This window comes from Hyla sarda, chromosome 3 (assembly GCF_029499605.1).
Source record: "Hyla sarda isolate aHylSar1 chromosome 3, aHylSar1.hap1, whole genome shotgun sequence".
Classification (NCBI taxonomy): domain Eukaryota; kingdom Metazoa; phylum Chordata; class Amphibia; order Anura; family Hylidae; genus Hyla; species Hyla sarda.
This window is the reverse complement of record NC_079191.1, coordinates 190,797,117-190,812,312: the sequence shown is the minus strand read 5'-3', so window position 1 is coordinate 190,812,312 and position 15,196 is coordinate 190,797,117. Positions and strand designations below refer to the sequence as shown.

Sequence of the window (15,196 nt, the reverse complement as noted above, 5' to 3'; positions counted from 1 at the left end):
TCTTTCGGATGCTTTATGAAAAACTGCCACACCGCCGAGTAGCTAATTTACCCACCAACAGTCCGCACTAATTGACTGTTATTGCCGCTGTCTCCAGGAACCCCTATTCCACTACCTCCCAGGAAGGTTGGCTGCCGCAAAGAAGTTGGTCTTCCCCAGACAAGATTGGCTCCACTTCTGCCACCATGCTTACTGCCAACCATTCTACTACCTTGCTGCCTCAAGGGCAACCTGCAACTCTCTTCTCCTGATGATGATGAAGCCCCTTCTGCACCCGGCTCCCAAGTGCGATTGGCTTCATCATCATCAAGTGTCTGCACGTCACTGATGTCCTCCTCAGGTTCCTCAACAGTGTCTGTGACCCTGAACACTGGCAACACTGCCTTCCACATCACCCTCCTCATCACTACTTGCCCGCCAAGCGGAGGAAGCGGCGGATGTCTCCTCCACTTCTTGGCTGGGCAGTAGCTGCTGACTGTCGTCTAGTAGATTGTCCTGACTAAAAAGTGGAGCTGAACCCACAGCATAGGATACTTCTATAGGGGAGGGAACAGCATAGGACAGAGAAGCAATTAGAGGACAGGGACTGCTCCCGTGCCATGCCAACTGAGGGTTGTGTCTGAGGAACCCACCGACTGTTGACTAGGGATATCAGATGTCACTTATGATGAAGTGGATGACCGTGTTAATGACGGCAGATGGGTTTCTGGTCGAGACACGACCGCTAGCTGATACCGGGAGCTTAGGCCTCTCTCTGCGACTCTTGCTGCCACTTACCCCTAGTCTGCTGCAAACTCTGCCTGATGAATTTAGGCCTCTGCATGCCCTGGCACTTCTGTGCGTGACATACTTAGTGCGTATATGAGGGGAGTACAATACGCTTCACTATGCTTAAAACAGTATTTGTTTAGAATAGCAGCAGATGTGGCTGTCCTTTCACAGTATCTACACACTTGACAGATTAACAGGTACAAAATAGTACACTACTTAGATGTAGGTATGTGGTATGCGCTTATGAGGGCAGAAAAACGTGCTACAGTACACTTAATAAAATATTTGAGAACAACACCAGCCGGTGAGTACTTTTGCCTGGCCTTTTACAGTATCTCTAGGCCCTTGACAGATTAAAAGGTACAAGGCTTACTGGCACTATAGACTAATTAATTTCTGCCCTTCTAAAAAAGGCTAGGACCAAGCAACATATAGTGATAAGAAGGGTACCCTACATACCTCCATTACAAACATTGCGCAACAACTTCAGCATTTCTACTCTGAATTACACAACCTACAACTCCATCTGCCGGAGGTGGATGGCTCTCGCTCGGACCTACCTCATGAGAGATTCCTGGGCGGTCTTGGGCTACCCACTCTGGATCCTTCAATGACTCAGGCTCTACTTGCACCTGTCACTTCTGAGGAGGTTCGAGGGGTGGTGTCATCCTTCCCGCCTGGAAAGAGCCCGCGACCGAACGGGTTGCCTCTGACTTACTATAAAAAATTTTAGGACATTTTACTCCCTTATCTCATGAACTCCAGTTCTTCTTTACAGCAAGGCACCCCACTCCCTAGACAAGCACAGGAAGCTCACATTACTCTCATTGTGAAAGAAGGTAAGGACCCAGCTGAGTGCGGCAGCTACAGGCCAATCTCATTGCTAAATCTGGACCTGAAGATCTGGGCCAAACTTCTTTCCAATAGGATAAAGAGGTTTTTCCCTCATCTGATAGCTCAGGAACAATCTGGTTTTGTGCCTGGAAGAGAGGGCAAAGCTAATACACTTAAGCTCCTAGCCTCTATCCACCATGCCCACTCTGCACGCTCGCAATTGGTCCTTCTCGGTGTTGATGCAGAAAAATGTGCTACAGTACACTTAAAAAAGTATTGGAGTAAAACGCTAGCTGGTGATTACAGCATTTCACAGTATCTAGGCCCTTGACAGATTAACAGGTACAACATAGTACACGACTTAGATGAGGGCAAAAAAGTGAAAGGGACTGGGAGGTTAATGGCTGCAGTAAAAATTATTTTCTGTGAAAAATGCACTGCTCTCTGTCCACCAGTACGCTGACATGACTATGAGGTGAAACGCTGCTGTAGAAAGTTTGTCTGTGTAACACACTGCGCTGTCCTAACTCTCTGCAGTGAAAGAATGAAGTGACGAGCCGGATAATGGTTGCCTGTTATATAGGCTGTGACATCACAGGGGTGACTGGCTGTTGATAGGTTGCATCCTGCATGTGATTCAGGGTCATCCTGCCTACCCTCATTCCTGCCTTCCCAGAGTTCCTTGCCCCATGTCCTCAAATGTGGATCTGCCATTTTAGATGCCCTGGAGCCTGGACCGCACAAAATGGAGTTTAATGAAGTGATTTGTGCGATAGAATCTCGGCGATATTCGCATTCGTTGCAAATCAAATTTTTCATGAAGTTCGTAGCGAATTCGGATTCGTCAGATTCGATTAACTCATCTCTACTCCTTACCTCTATAAACCTAAATGTTTATTCAGCTGAAAAACGCCATATATGCCGCATGGCGTTTTTTCGGCCAAAAAAACACTGAGGCCAGATGTCAGCTTTGCATTTTTCAGTTTGGCGTCTTTATTTTTTTTATCCTTTTGGTGTTTTTTCACTCTTTTTTAGCTCCTTGGCGGTTTTGCAAAGTTGCAGCATGTTGAGCCTATGGTGTTATTTTCCCTGAAATGTTGGTGTTGTTCTCTTTATTATTATTTGGACTTTAGCGATCCAAATAAGTGATGGAGATACCTTTTTTAATAACATTTCTTAAGGTACCATTAAAAAAAATATAAAAAAAAAGATACAGTAGTGATGAAATTGAATTTAATGAAATTTATATTTTTTATTAAAAAAATTTAATTAATTTTTAAACAGGGCTCAATTTATGTGGGCGGGCAGGGCAATAAAAATGTGGCTGACCATAATAAAAATGTAGTGTGTGTGTGTGTTTTTCACTTTTTTAAAAAACATTTTCTACTTCCAGCATGGAACACACTGTTCCAAGATGGGAGTAGTAGTACCTGACAGATCACCCGTGCCACTTCTGACACCCATTGCGATCCTCCTGTATAATGCAGTGCCGTATATACATCTATTCACATTTCCCACAGAGAGTTGTGATTGGCCAGATGGTTCCAGCCAATCACAACTCTCTGTGGGAAATATGAATAGGTGTAAATATACGGTAGTGCAGGGGACCATAGAAGAGGGGACGGCAGGCCACATCTATATATTATACAGGAGGAGGACAGCAGGTGTCAGGAGTGACATCCACTGTCATCTGTACTTAACTGCGGGTACTATTGCTCCCAACATGGAGCACACTCTGCTCCATGTTGCAAGCAGTAGTACCTGCAGTTAAGGGCAGATCACAGTGGGTGTCACTCCTGACACATGCTGCAATCATCCTGTATAATATATAGATGTGGCTTTAGATGCGGAGTGGCTTTCTCATGTGTTCACATCTCTGCTCTGTACTCCGGCCGGCCACTCACTCATTCATATTTCCACTTGATAGCGGGGATTGACTGCCACCATCTGGCCAATCCCCACTCTGGGTGGAAATTTTCACAACACTGGCCGGCTGGAGTATAGTGCAGAGATGAGAGCGCTGTATAGAGCCACTCCACATCTCTGCTATAATATGGACGATCACATCGAGTGTCAGTAGTGACACCCGACGCGGTCTATTAGTACAGGAACTACTACTCCCATCATGGAACTGTGTGTTCCATGCTGGGAGTAGTAGTACAACATAATTTTTTTTTTTTTTTTTAAAGAAATAAAAGTTAAAAACACACACACACTACATTTAAATTATTGGCGGCTACATTTTTTGTGTCCTGCCCACCCACATAATGTGATCCCAGTTTAAAAATTAATTAAAATTTCATAATAAAAAATTTCATTAAATAATTTATTTTTCATCACTACAGCATCCTTTTTTTTTTTTTTTTTTTGGTTTTTTGGTACCCAATTAATTTTGGGGCTAGAAATGCAATTTCCACATAAAGGCAAAAAATTCCAGAAAAAAATGCAAGAGAAAAACCCCTAACACACAAAAATGCTGTGGCTTTTTTAATTGCGTTTTTTTGGCCCCCCAAAAAAATAAAAAATAAAGTAGAAACTTAGCCTTATGGAGGACCAGGCTCTCTTCATCTCCCAACACTTAGGTTATGTTCACATGGTGGAATGTCGGCACAAAATAATTCTGTGCGGACATTCCGCAGGCAGCGGAGTTCTGGCAGAACATACCGCTGCTATGACCGATCGGAAATGTGCTGTGTCATAGACAACAATGCATTTTCTTGAGGAAACCTGCAAATACATTGAACATGTTCAATGTTTTTACGGACGCCGTAATCGGGATTTCTACAGCAGATGTTGCTGTTGTGGAAACTCTGCGGTGTAACCAGAAATTAATGGGTCTGCTGCAGAACGTCCATGCAGAAGATACATGCAGAATTTCACACGGACATTCTGCCATGTGAACATGGCCTCACACAGGTTCTCATAATGCGTGAAGAATTAGGAGAGTTCTTATAAGTTGTATTGCATTTGTAATCGCATGCCGGCCTTTCTTTCTGATCACTCACTGATTAGAAGTGACCTTTGTTGGAGATACCATTCTCATAGAGACGTTCTCTGCCACATTTGGTGGTTTTGTCTCCTTATTAGTAGCTAATTAGCCTGCTATCTCTGATAACATCAAGCAGATTACTGGACATGTCATCCAGCTAACACATAAGCTGATTTTGATGTGGGTCCCCTCTGCATCTACTGATCTTTTGTTATCCACCTGCTTACAGCTGTCAAACAACTGGTGCCCTTGGGATGGCATACTACCCAGCCGCCCACTGTTGGTTAATGGCAAGACAGAGTTGATCAGTTGTATAGAATGGAAGAGATTTCAAGCTGGCATTCCAATTCACATGTTGAGTCCCCGAATATGTGGGCTAAATTACCTTACTAAATCTGGGTACACCATAATGTCTCTCTCTGGCAAGTTTGCAGCCAGTTTCCCGTTAGTTTGAGACACAGTGGCTGACATTTATCATTGTGTGTACACCTTTTTTTCCATCTACATTTGGCGCTATTTTGGCACTTGTGTTTTTTTTTGTGCTTTCTATGAGCCTTTTTGGGTATGCATTTCTGCTGATTTTCAGTAACAATCCACTGATTTCGAGTCTACGCATGATATTGATGGGTTTCATCAACTGTGCCTTTTGTCAAATGGCGCAAAAAAGTGGCAAAAAAGGTGCAAAACCACAGAAAAGTCTCTAAACTACACCAGTCCAGACTTAGCTTAGCTTTTTGGTGTTTGTGAATAGTGAAATTACAGAAAATGTTTACCTGCACAAAATGTATCAAGTGCCCTGGAACCATTTAATAAATGTTGTGCTCCTACACATTACCAGCACACACATTTTTTTTTAACTTACATTGAAAAACCACTTTGGCTTAAAATCACAGCAGGAAACACAATGCAAACTCACAATTAAATCTGAGTGTGTGAACAAGCCCTTAAAGGGGTACTCCACCCCTAAACAAAGGATGGGGGATAAGATCATAAGGGACCAGCCTCTGGAAATCCCCATGATCTCTGTGCAGCATCCAGCTTAACGCTGAAGCAGAACGCTTTGTGCAGGTGACCATGGTCGTGACGTCACGACATGCCCCCTCCATTCATGTATATGGGAGAGGGCTCTACAGCCAACCAAGGTCACTCACACCAAACATTCTGAACATAATGCTCAAAACGGCAAGTGCTGCAGAGAGATAGTTGAACCCTCAAACAGTTTGTGACTGCTGGTAGCTTAAAGTGTACCTGTTGTTAACATAGATATGTGTTATGATTCGGCTAGCTGGATGTGGATCCTCTGTGTCAGCAAGGGATTGGCGTGGATCGTGTCGGTGGACCGGTTCTAGGTTGCTACTGGTTTTCACCAGAGCCCGCCGCAAAGCGGGATGGTCTTGCTGCGGCGGTAGCAACCAGGTCGTATCCACCGGCAACGGCTCAACCTCGCTGACTGCTGAGAAGGCGTGGGACAGAAGGACTAGGCAGAGGCAAGGTCAGACGTAGCAGAAGGTCGGGGGCAGGCGGCAAGGTTCGTAGTCAATAACGATAGCAGAAGATCTGGAACACAGGTTTTGGACAACACTAACTCTTTCTCTGGCACAAGGCAACAAGATCCGGCCAGGAAGGGAAGGGGAAGTGAGGTTAAATAGACAAGGAGCAGGTGGAGGCTAATTAGACTGATTGGGCCAGGCACCAATCATTGGTGCACTGGCCCTTTAAATCTTAGAGAGCTGGCGCGCACGCGCCCTAGATAGCGGAGCCGCGCGCGCCAGAACGTGACAGCCGGGGACCGGGACGGGTAAGTGGCTTGGGATGCGATTCGCGAGCGGGCGCGTCCCGCTATGCGAATCGCATCCCCATCGTGAATGTCAGTGCAGCGCTCCCGGTCAGCGGGTCTGACCGGGGTGCTGCAGAGAGGAGAACGCCGCGAGCGCTCCGGGGAGGAGCAGGGACCCGGAGCGCTCAGTGTAACAGTACCCCCCCCCTTAGTTCTCCCCCTCTTTTTGTCTCCTTGTCCCTTCAAATGAGACGAGAACATAGGGGACGCCTCTTGAGTTTCCTTTTGTAACAAAAAGAAGTCCTGGGTAGCTACATCAGCGGCAGGTAAACCAGAAGAAGTGGGAATGGGGAGGGGGGGCAGAGGGTGAAGCTTGTCACGGGGCAGAGTGTCACCAGGAAGGGGGCTATGAGGAGCAGATGTGAGGCATCGTTTGTGACAAGCAGGACCCCAACTCTTGATCTCCCCGGTGGTCCATTCAAGGGTGGGAGAATGATGCTGGAGCCATGGCAGACCGAGGAGGACTTCAGAGGTGCAGTTGGGCAGGACAAAAAATTCAATTTTCTTGTGATGCAGTCCAATGCTCATAAGCAAGGGCTCTGTGCGGTAACGCACAGTGCAGTCCAACTTCACTCCGTTGACCGATGAAATGTAGAGCGGCTTGACGAGACGGGTCACCGGGATGCAGAACCTAATAACCAAAGAGGCCAGAAAAAAATTTCCAGAAGAACCAGAGTCCAAGAAGGCCACGGCTGAGAAGGAGGAGTTGGCAGAAGGAAAAATCCGCACGGCACAGTGAGACGTGGAGAAGCAGACTTCGTACCAAGAGAAGCCACACCCACGTGAGCTGGGTGCGTGCATGCGTTTCCCAGACGTGGAGGACGAATAGGGCAATCCACCAAGAAATGTTCGGTACCAGCGCAGTACAGACATAAATTTTTATCCCTACGGCGAGTCCTCTCTTTATGGGTCAGGCGAGACCGATCCACTTGCATAGCCTCCTCGGCAGGAGACACAGGGGTAGATTGCAAAGCATACTGTGAGAGAGGTGCCCAGAGATCAAGGTCTTTTTCCTGGCGGAGCTCCTGGTGTCTTTCAGAAAAACGCATGTCAATGGGGTGGCCAAATGGATAAGTTCATGCAGGTTGGGAGGAATCTCTCGTGCGGCCAGCACATCCTTGATATTACTGGATAGGCCTTTTTTAAAGGTCGCGCAGAGGGCCTTGTTATTCCAAGATAATTCGGAGGCGAGAGTACGAAATTGGATGGCGTACCCGCCTACTGAAGAATTACCCTGGACCAGGTTCAGCAGGGCAGTCTCGGCAGAAGAAGCTCGGGCTGGTTCCTTGAAGACACTATGGACTTCAGCGAAGAAGGACTGGACTGTGGCTGTGGCAGGATCATTGCGGTCCCAGAGCGGTGTGGCCCAAGACAAGGCCTTTCCAGACAGAAGACTAACTATGAACGCCACCTTAGACCGTTCTGTAGGAAATTGGTCTGACAACATCTCCATATGTAGGGAACATTGAGACAGGAAACCACGGCAGAGTCTAGAGTCCCCATCAAATTTGTCCGGCAGGGACAAGCGGAGGCTAGGAGAGGCCACTCGCTGCGGAGGAGGTGCAGGAGCTGGCGGAGGAGATGGTTGCTGCTGTAGCAGTGGCAGAAGTTGCTGTAACATGGCGGTCAACTGCGACAGCTGCTGTCCTTGTTGGGCAATCTGTTGGGATTGCTGGGCGACCACCGTGGATAGGTCAGCGAGACTTGGCAGCTGCACCTCAGCGGGATCCATGGCCGGATCTACTGTTATGATTTGGCTAGCTGGATGTGGATCCTCTGTGTCAGCGAGGGATTGGCGTGGACCGTGTTGGTGGACCGGTTCTAGGTTGCTACTGGTTTTAACCAGAGCCCGCCGCAAAGCGGGATGGTCTTGCTGCGGCGGTAGCAACCAGGTCGTATCCACCGGCAACGGCTCAACCTCTCTGACTGCTGAGAAGGCGCGGGACAGAAGGACTAGGCAGAGGCAAGGTCAGACGTAGCAGAAGGTCGGGGGCAGGCGGCAAGGTTCGTAGTCAATAACGATAGCAGAAGATCTGGAACACAGGCTTTGGACAACACTAACTCTTTCTCTGGCACAAGGCAACAAGATCCGACAGGGTCAGGTGGAGGCTAATTAGACTGATTGGGCCAGGCACCAATCATTGGTGCACTGGCCCTTTAAATCTTAGAGAGCTGGCGCGCGCACGTCCTGGAGAGCGGAGCCGCGCGCGCCAGAACGTGACAGCCGGGGACCGGGACGAAGTGGCTTGGGATGCGATTCGCGAGCGGGCGCGTCCCGCTATGCGAATCGCATCCCCATCGTGAATGTCAGTGCAGCGGGTCTGACCGGGGCGCTGCAGAGAGGAGAACGCCGCGAGAGCTCCGGGGAGGAGCAGGGACCCGGAGCGCTCGGCGTAGCAATATGATTATATGTATATTTGTAGTATACATTGGTTAACAAATGTGTATATTTTTGTCCCCACAGCTGTTGTCTGTGTGTCTCTGTGAGGAATTCAAATACAGGAAGTGCAGATGGACAAGCAAGGCTCTGTGCTCTGAGGACAAGTAAGGTTCTATACACTGAGGACAAGCAGGGCTCTATGCACTGAGGACAAGCAGGGCTCTGTACACTGAGGCCAAGCAGGTCCCTGTGCAATGAGGACTAACAGATCTCTGTGCACTGAGGACAAGCAGGGCACTGTACACTGAGGACAAGCAGGGCTCCGTACACTGAGGACAAGCAGGGCTCCGTACACTGAGGACAAGCAGGGCTCCGTGCACTGAGGACAAGCAGGGCTCTGTACACTGAGGACAAGCAGGGCTCTGTACACTGAGGACAAGCAGGGCTCTGTACACTGAGGACAAGCAGGGCTCTTTACATTGAGGGCAAGCAGGGCTCTGTACACTGAGGACAAGCAGGGGCTCTGTACACTGAGGACAAGCGGGGCTCTGTACACTGAGGACAAGCGGGGCTCTGTACACTGAGGACAAGCAGGGCTCTGTACACTGAGGACAAGCAGGGCTCTTTACATTGAGGGCAAGCAGGGCTCTGTACACTGAGGACAAGCAGGGGCTCTGTACACTGAGGACAAGCAGGGCTCTTTACATTGAGGGCAAGCAGGGCTCTGTACACTGAGGACAAGCAGGGCTCTGTACACCGAGGACAAATTTCAAATATACATATGATGGTATTATCTACATTATATCAAAAGGTTTTGTTAATGACAGGTACACTTTAACAAAGCAGTAAAGGGGAGGGTGGAAAGCAACACATCCTAAATACAATGTTTTCATAGCAGCAGAATGATTATAATATTATTTAACCAAAATTGAATGTAGGCAACTTCTTTTCTGAAATAATATACAAGATTAGGTCTATACTATGTATTAACATCAAACTCTAGTGCACCATGTGTGTAATTTCAGTAAACATTTTACTCGAATTACTCTGTTACTGCCATGTTTAGTATTTTTTTCTATTTTAATGAATATATGTTCTATACTGACATTTAGGCTTATTAGATTTGTTGTGTTTGCATTTATAATTTTTCATTCAAATTTTTAATAGCAATTAATACAACACCATTTACATTTGCTTATTTTAACTGTAACTTTATTGCAAATCTATTGAGACAGTAAAGGGACCAATTTAACTCATAGATAAAGTAGAACCATCAGTTTCATTTACATGAAAAATAAAAACAATGTTACATCACAAGAACACTAGATGGCTCTGTACTATCATGAATGAATCAAAAGTCGCCTGCTGCATATAACCCACGTGTCAAATTCACACATGCAGCACAAAATCATGGATGATTTTTTTTTTCATTTTAACCAATATTAAAATCTATTTACTTGTATTTATCCTTAAAAATAAACCATTGTAAGTGCCAGAATATCTATCCATATCTCCTGTAGAACAACACATACAGTTATTATTTGGATATAATAAATATTTACAGTCTTTGATTAGAAGCAAATAACACTCAATTGGTGTGCGACCTCACATCTGACACTTTTTAACATGTAATGCCAAACACATAGAAATTGTAAGCGCTTTTAAAAACACTCAAATGTAATGGAGATGATTAAAACAAGTCCCATGTATTATATTAAAAGCATTTATCTTGGCCCATATGTTGCAGAAGGGGGGTATGACCTTGTGATTTGAAGATCTGATCTGACAGGGAACGGACATGAATATTAGTATTATGTGTTCTAACCATATGAGTGATAAATCAATTATAGATTTACTCTTGCAATAGAGAGGACACTTACTGCAAAAATGCCGTGGTAAGAAATGAGGAACTTCACAAGCACTGTCACCAGTGTTAGAAGACTCAATTGGGGACATCACTATGCATGTCACACAGTAATAACCTTCCATCTTCATAATGTTACACATTGCTCTTAGCTTCTCCTTACTTCATATGAAAATTAAAATATTCCTGTTGCCATAAGTTTTAAAGACGCCGCTGTGCAGTCATCGCTTGGAGGACCTTGTTATGATGTTGAATAATCACTCAACACTTACATCCTTTTATCCTCAGAATGTAAAACAAATTATTTCCTTCCAGGAATGGAGGCAAATTACATGCAATCACCATTTTAAACATAACATCAAAGTGCAGCCACATAATAGTTACTGGATGGGCTACTGTAAACAAAAAAAAAAAAAAGGAGGCTCCGGTAGAGAAATAAAGGCTGGATAATATTAGCACTTGTTCAGTGGGACAACTGCTGCACTGAATGAACAGATATTCAGATCCTTTAACAACTAAACTGTAGCAGAATAAACACCCATCATAAAGGTATCACTAATAGTCCATCAAACAGCATACAGCTCACTATAAGCATGCAAAGCAACATGCACAGTGTAGAGGTCACCTACCTAAAATATTTCCAATAAGAGCAATGATAAATACTGCAATATATCCTGCAATAAGCACCCATTCATATTCCTTAGGGTGCAAATACACCCTCCAGAGATAGCGTAGAAATTCATCATCATAATCAGAAGAAGCGTTAAAAAGTGGCTCCTGGGTCACATTGACATCTGGAACAGACCAATTCCTATATAGAAAACCATCAAGCTTTGTTCCTGGCATGCTTTCCAAGTGTGGATCCTTTAACCTTGTTGGTACAATACATGAAGCACAGATAAATTCCAGCGGACGGCTCAACTTATACAGGTGCGAACAAAAGCATCCTTTTATAAATGTCACAATCCATTCCTCTGTCGGCTTGCAGAGTGTACTTTAAAGGCACAAGAACTTTTTCTCCTAAGCTTGCTGTGCACATACCATTAATGCGCTGAACATACTATCATTTCTGCTTGAAATAAAGGAGAAGAGATGATCCCAGCTGGAAGGACAGAATAGCATTCTCCTTTCTCAGTCTTTAAATCCATTTCACTGACTTCAAGTGCAGGAGCTCCTGCTCTCTCTCCCCTGTAGTCCATCCCCTCCCATACTATTTAATTGTTAGATCAGCTGTATGGACTCTATCCCCTTGTATTTCACTCATTGCAAAATGCATTTACGAGTTGTGTTTTACTATAGGACAATAGAGCAGTGAATTCATCATTTTGTAATTGTGTGCTATTTGTCAGTGTAAAGGTTAGCAATTCCAATACAGTAGTTCCCAGATAATATTCTGCATTGTTTCATGGTAATTTCTTTTATCTCAGTTTTTTTCTATTGCAGGAGAAGAACATATATGATACCATTGTTTTAGACTGAATGCTCCAGAAGAGAATGCACTGTTTCCAAGCACAGAGACAAAAGAAAAGGTACAACAGAAGACATTCTTGTAAATATGGGAACAGTTAGGAAACACTTAAAATGTCTTTATACATCAATTACAGTAATATAAAAAGTGAACTGTGCAATAACAGACAGGAGAAACATAAATACAGAACGAGGGATGAGTGAATCGAATCTGATGAATCCGAATTCGTTACGAATTTCAGGAAAAATTAGATTCACAACAAATGCGAATATTGCCACGATTCGATTGCACAAATCCCTTCATTAAACTCCATTTAGTACGGTCAAGGCTCCAGGATTAAAATGGTGAGGACATAGGACAAGGAATCCTGGGAAGGTGGGAACAAGGGTCAGTGGGATGACCCTGAATCACATGCAGCATGCAGCTTATCAGCAGCCAGTCATGCCTGTGATGTCACAGCCCTATATAATCGACAGCCATCTTGTGTCCAGTCACATCAGCGTTGTATTACAGAGAGCAGGACAGACAGCAGTGTGTTGCACAGAAAAGCATTCTTACAGCAGCGATTCACCTCCCAGTCACATCAGTGTTCTATTGCAGAGAGAGACAGAGAGCAGTGTGTTGCCCAGAAAAGCTTTTTTACAACAGCGATTCACCACAAGCCCAAATCCAGCCTAGAAGCACTGATAGGGAAGGGATTGAGATTGAGAGAGAAAGTGCAATTTTGGGTGTAGTACACAGCGACTGTGTGCTGCAGCACTGATGTGTACAACATCTAAAAAGCTAATAGTAGCCAGCCAGCCAGTTAGGGTGAGCAGAGCACTAAAAGCATTTTGTCCTCTATTAAGTGTAACCTGTGTGTACATCTAAGTGGTTTACCAATTTGCTCCTGTTAAAGTCTTAAAGGCCTAGATACTGTGAAAGGCCAGCCAAAAGTACACAACTGCTGGTGTTGTAGACAAATACTGTTTTAAGCATAGTGGAGCGCATTGTCAACAACTCATGAGTGCATACCACATACGTAAATCTAAGTGATGTACCATTTTGTTCCTGTTAAAGTATTAAGGGCCTAGATACTGTAAAAGGCCAGCCAAAAGTACACACCTGCTGGGGTTGTAGACAAATACTGTTTTATGCGTAGTGGAGCGTATTGTACTCCCCTCATATACGCGCTAAGTATGTCAGTTAGAGAAGTGCCAGGATATGCACAGAGGAGTGGAAGAGGCCTAAATTCCTCAGGCAGAGGTTGCAGCAGACTAGGGACGAGTGGCAGCAGGAGTCATAGTAAGAGGCCTGTGCTCCCGGTATCAGCTACCGGTCGTATCTCGACCAGCAACCCATCTGCCGTCATTGATTGGTTAACACTGTCATCCACTTCATCACAAGTGACATCTGACACCCCCAATCAACAATCGGTGGGTTCCTCAGACACATCCCTCAGCTGGCATGGCCCGGGAGCAGTCTCTGTCCTCCCTTTGCCTCTGTCCTATGCTGTTCAATCCCCCACAGAAGTATCTTATGCTGTGGGTTCAGCTCCACTATTTAGTGAGGATGATCTACTAGAGGACAGTCAGCAGCTACTGCCCAGCCAAGAAGTGGAAGAGATATCCTCCGCTTCCTCCGCTAGGCGGGCAAGAAGTGATGAGGAGAGTAGCCTGAGAGGTGGTGTTGCAAGCGTTCAGGCTCCTGAAGCAGACAATGTTGAAGAACCTGAGAAGGACATCGGTGACGTGCAGAGACAACTCGATGATGATGAAGCCGATCGCACTTAGGAGTCAAGTGCATCATCAGGAGTGCATCATCAGTAGAAGAGGGTTGCAGGTTGCCAGTGAGGCAACAGCTGAGCCAGAAAGGTGGTAGCATGGTTGGCAGTCAGCATGGTGGCAAAAGTGGAAAGTCTGGAGCCAAACGTGCCTGGGTTAGACCACTTGCTTCACAGCAGCCTACCTTCCCGGGAGGTAGTGGAACAGGGGTTCCTGGAGTCGGCAGCAGTAGCAGTCAGTCAGTGCGGACTGTTGGGGGGGAAATCAGCTACTCGTGGTGTGGCAGTTTTTCATCAAGCATTCTGAGGATGTTAACCTGGCCACATGCAAGATGTGTCAGCAGAAGGTGAAGCGTGGCCAGGGTCCCAATGTTGGCACCACGGTCCTGCGTCAACATATGCTGCGTCACTATAAAGCGCCTGGGAGAACTGTGGCTCCAATGTCGTGGTTCCAGCCTGCTGCATCACCCAGTGGCACGCCGCTCCCTGTTTCAGCCAGAAAAAGCTCCACCATCTCAGCTGACAGTAACTGTGTGCTATACCCATCTTATGTCGCTCCAGATGCTCCTACTCCTCCTACTTCGAGTCACTCATTCCACCAGCAATCCAATGTCTAAGAGACAACAGTATGTGCCCACTCATCCAACGGCGCAGAAGCTGAATGTGCTCTTGTCCAAGATGCTGGTGCTGCAGTCCTTTCATTTTCAAGTGGTGGACTCTGCACCTTTCAGAGAACTGATGGCTTGTGCCTGTCGGTGTGTACCAATGTGCATGGCAGCGCCGACGTGTGGAGCTGTAACTACGGACATGGACAACACATTTCCTTTACGGCCCACTGGGGGAATGTGGTTCCTGCACAGCCACAACAGCAACTTGGACTGGTCACGCCGCTTCTGCCTCCACGCCCTCAGGCCATTGGTCCTGTGACAGTGTGCATCTATGTTTCCTATTCCTCCACCATGTTCTCAGCCTCCACTGCACGGACAAATCCCAGTGCCCCACCAGCATACCATGTGTGCAGGGCACGGTGGTGTCACGCTGTTCTTCACATAGTTTGCCTTGGCGAACGGAGTCACACAGGGGAGGAACTGCTAAAAGTCATTCATCAAGAAATCGAATCTTGGCTTACTCCACAAGAACTGGAAATGGGAACCATGGTTATTGACAACGAGAAGAACATCTTGTCTGTGCTGCGACAAGGAAGCCTGAGACATGCACCCTGCATGGCACATGTGTACAATCTTGTTGTGAAGAAGTTCCTGAAGTTTTCCCCCCATCTGCAAGACATCCA

General features: G+C 46.0%; 1 protein-coding gene across 1 annotated transcript in view; it reads right to left on the bottom strand.

The window, feature by feature from the left end:
• Window positions 1–11,804, bottom strand: part of HCRTR2 (hypocretin receptor 2) — a 166,247-nt gene extending 154,443 nt beyond the window's left edge. The window contains exon 1 of the mRNA XM_056565749.1: window positions 11,305–11,804. Within this exon, the coding sequence (XP_056421724.1) occupies window positions 11,305–11,521 (217 nt within the window). The 5' untranslated portion in view covers window positions 11,522–11,804. The remainder of the gene's footprint in view (window positions 1–11,304) is intronic.
• Between the last annotated feature and the right edge of the window lie 3,392 nt (window positions 11,805–15,196).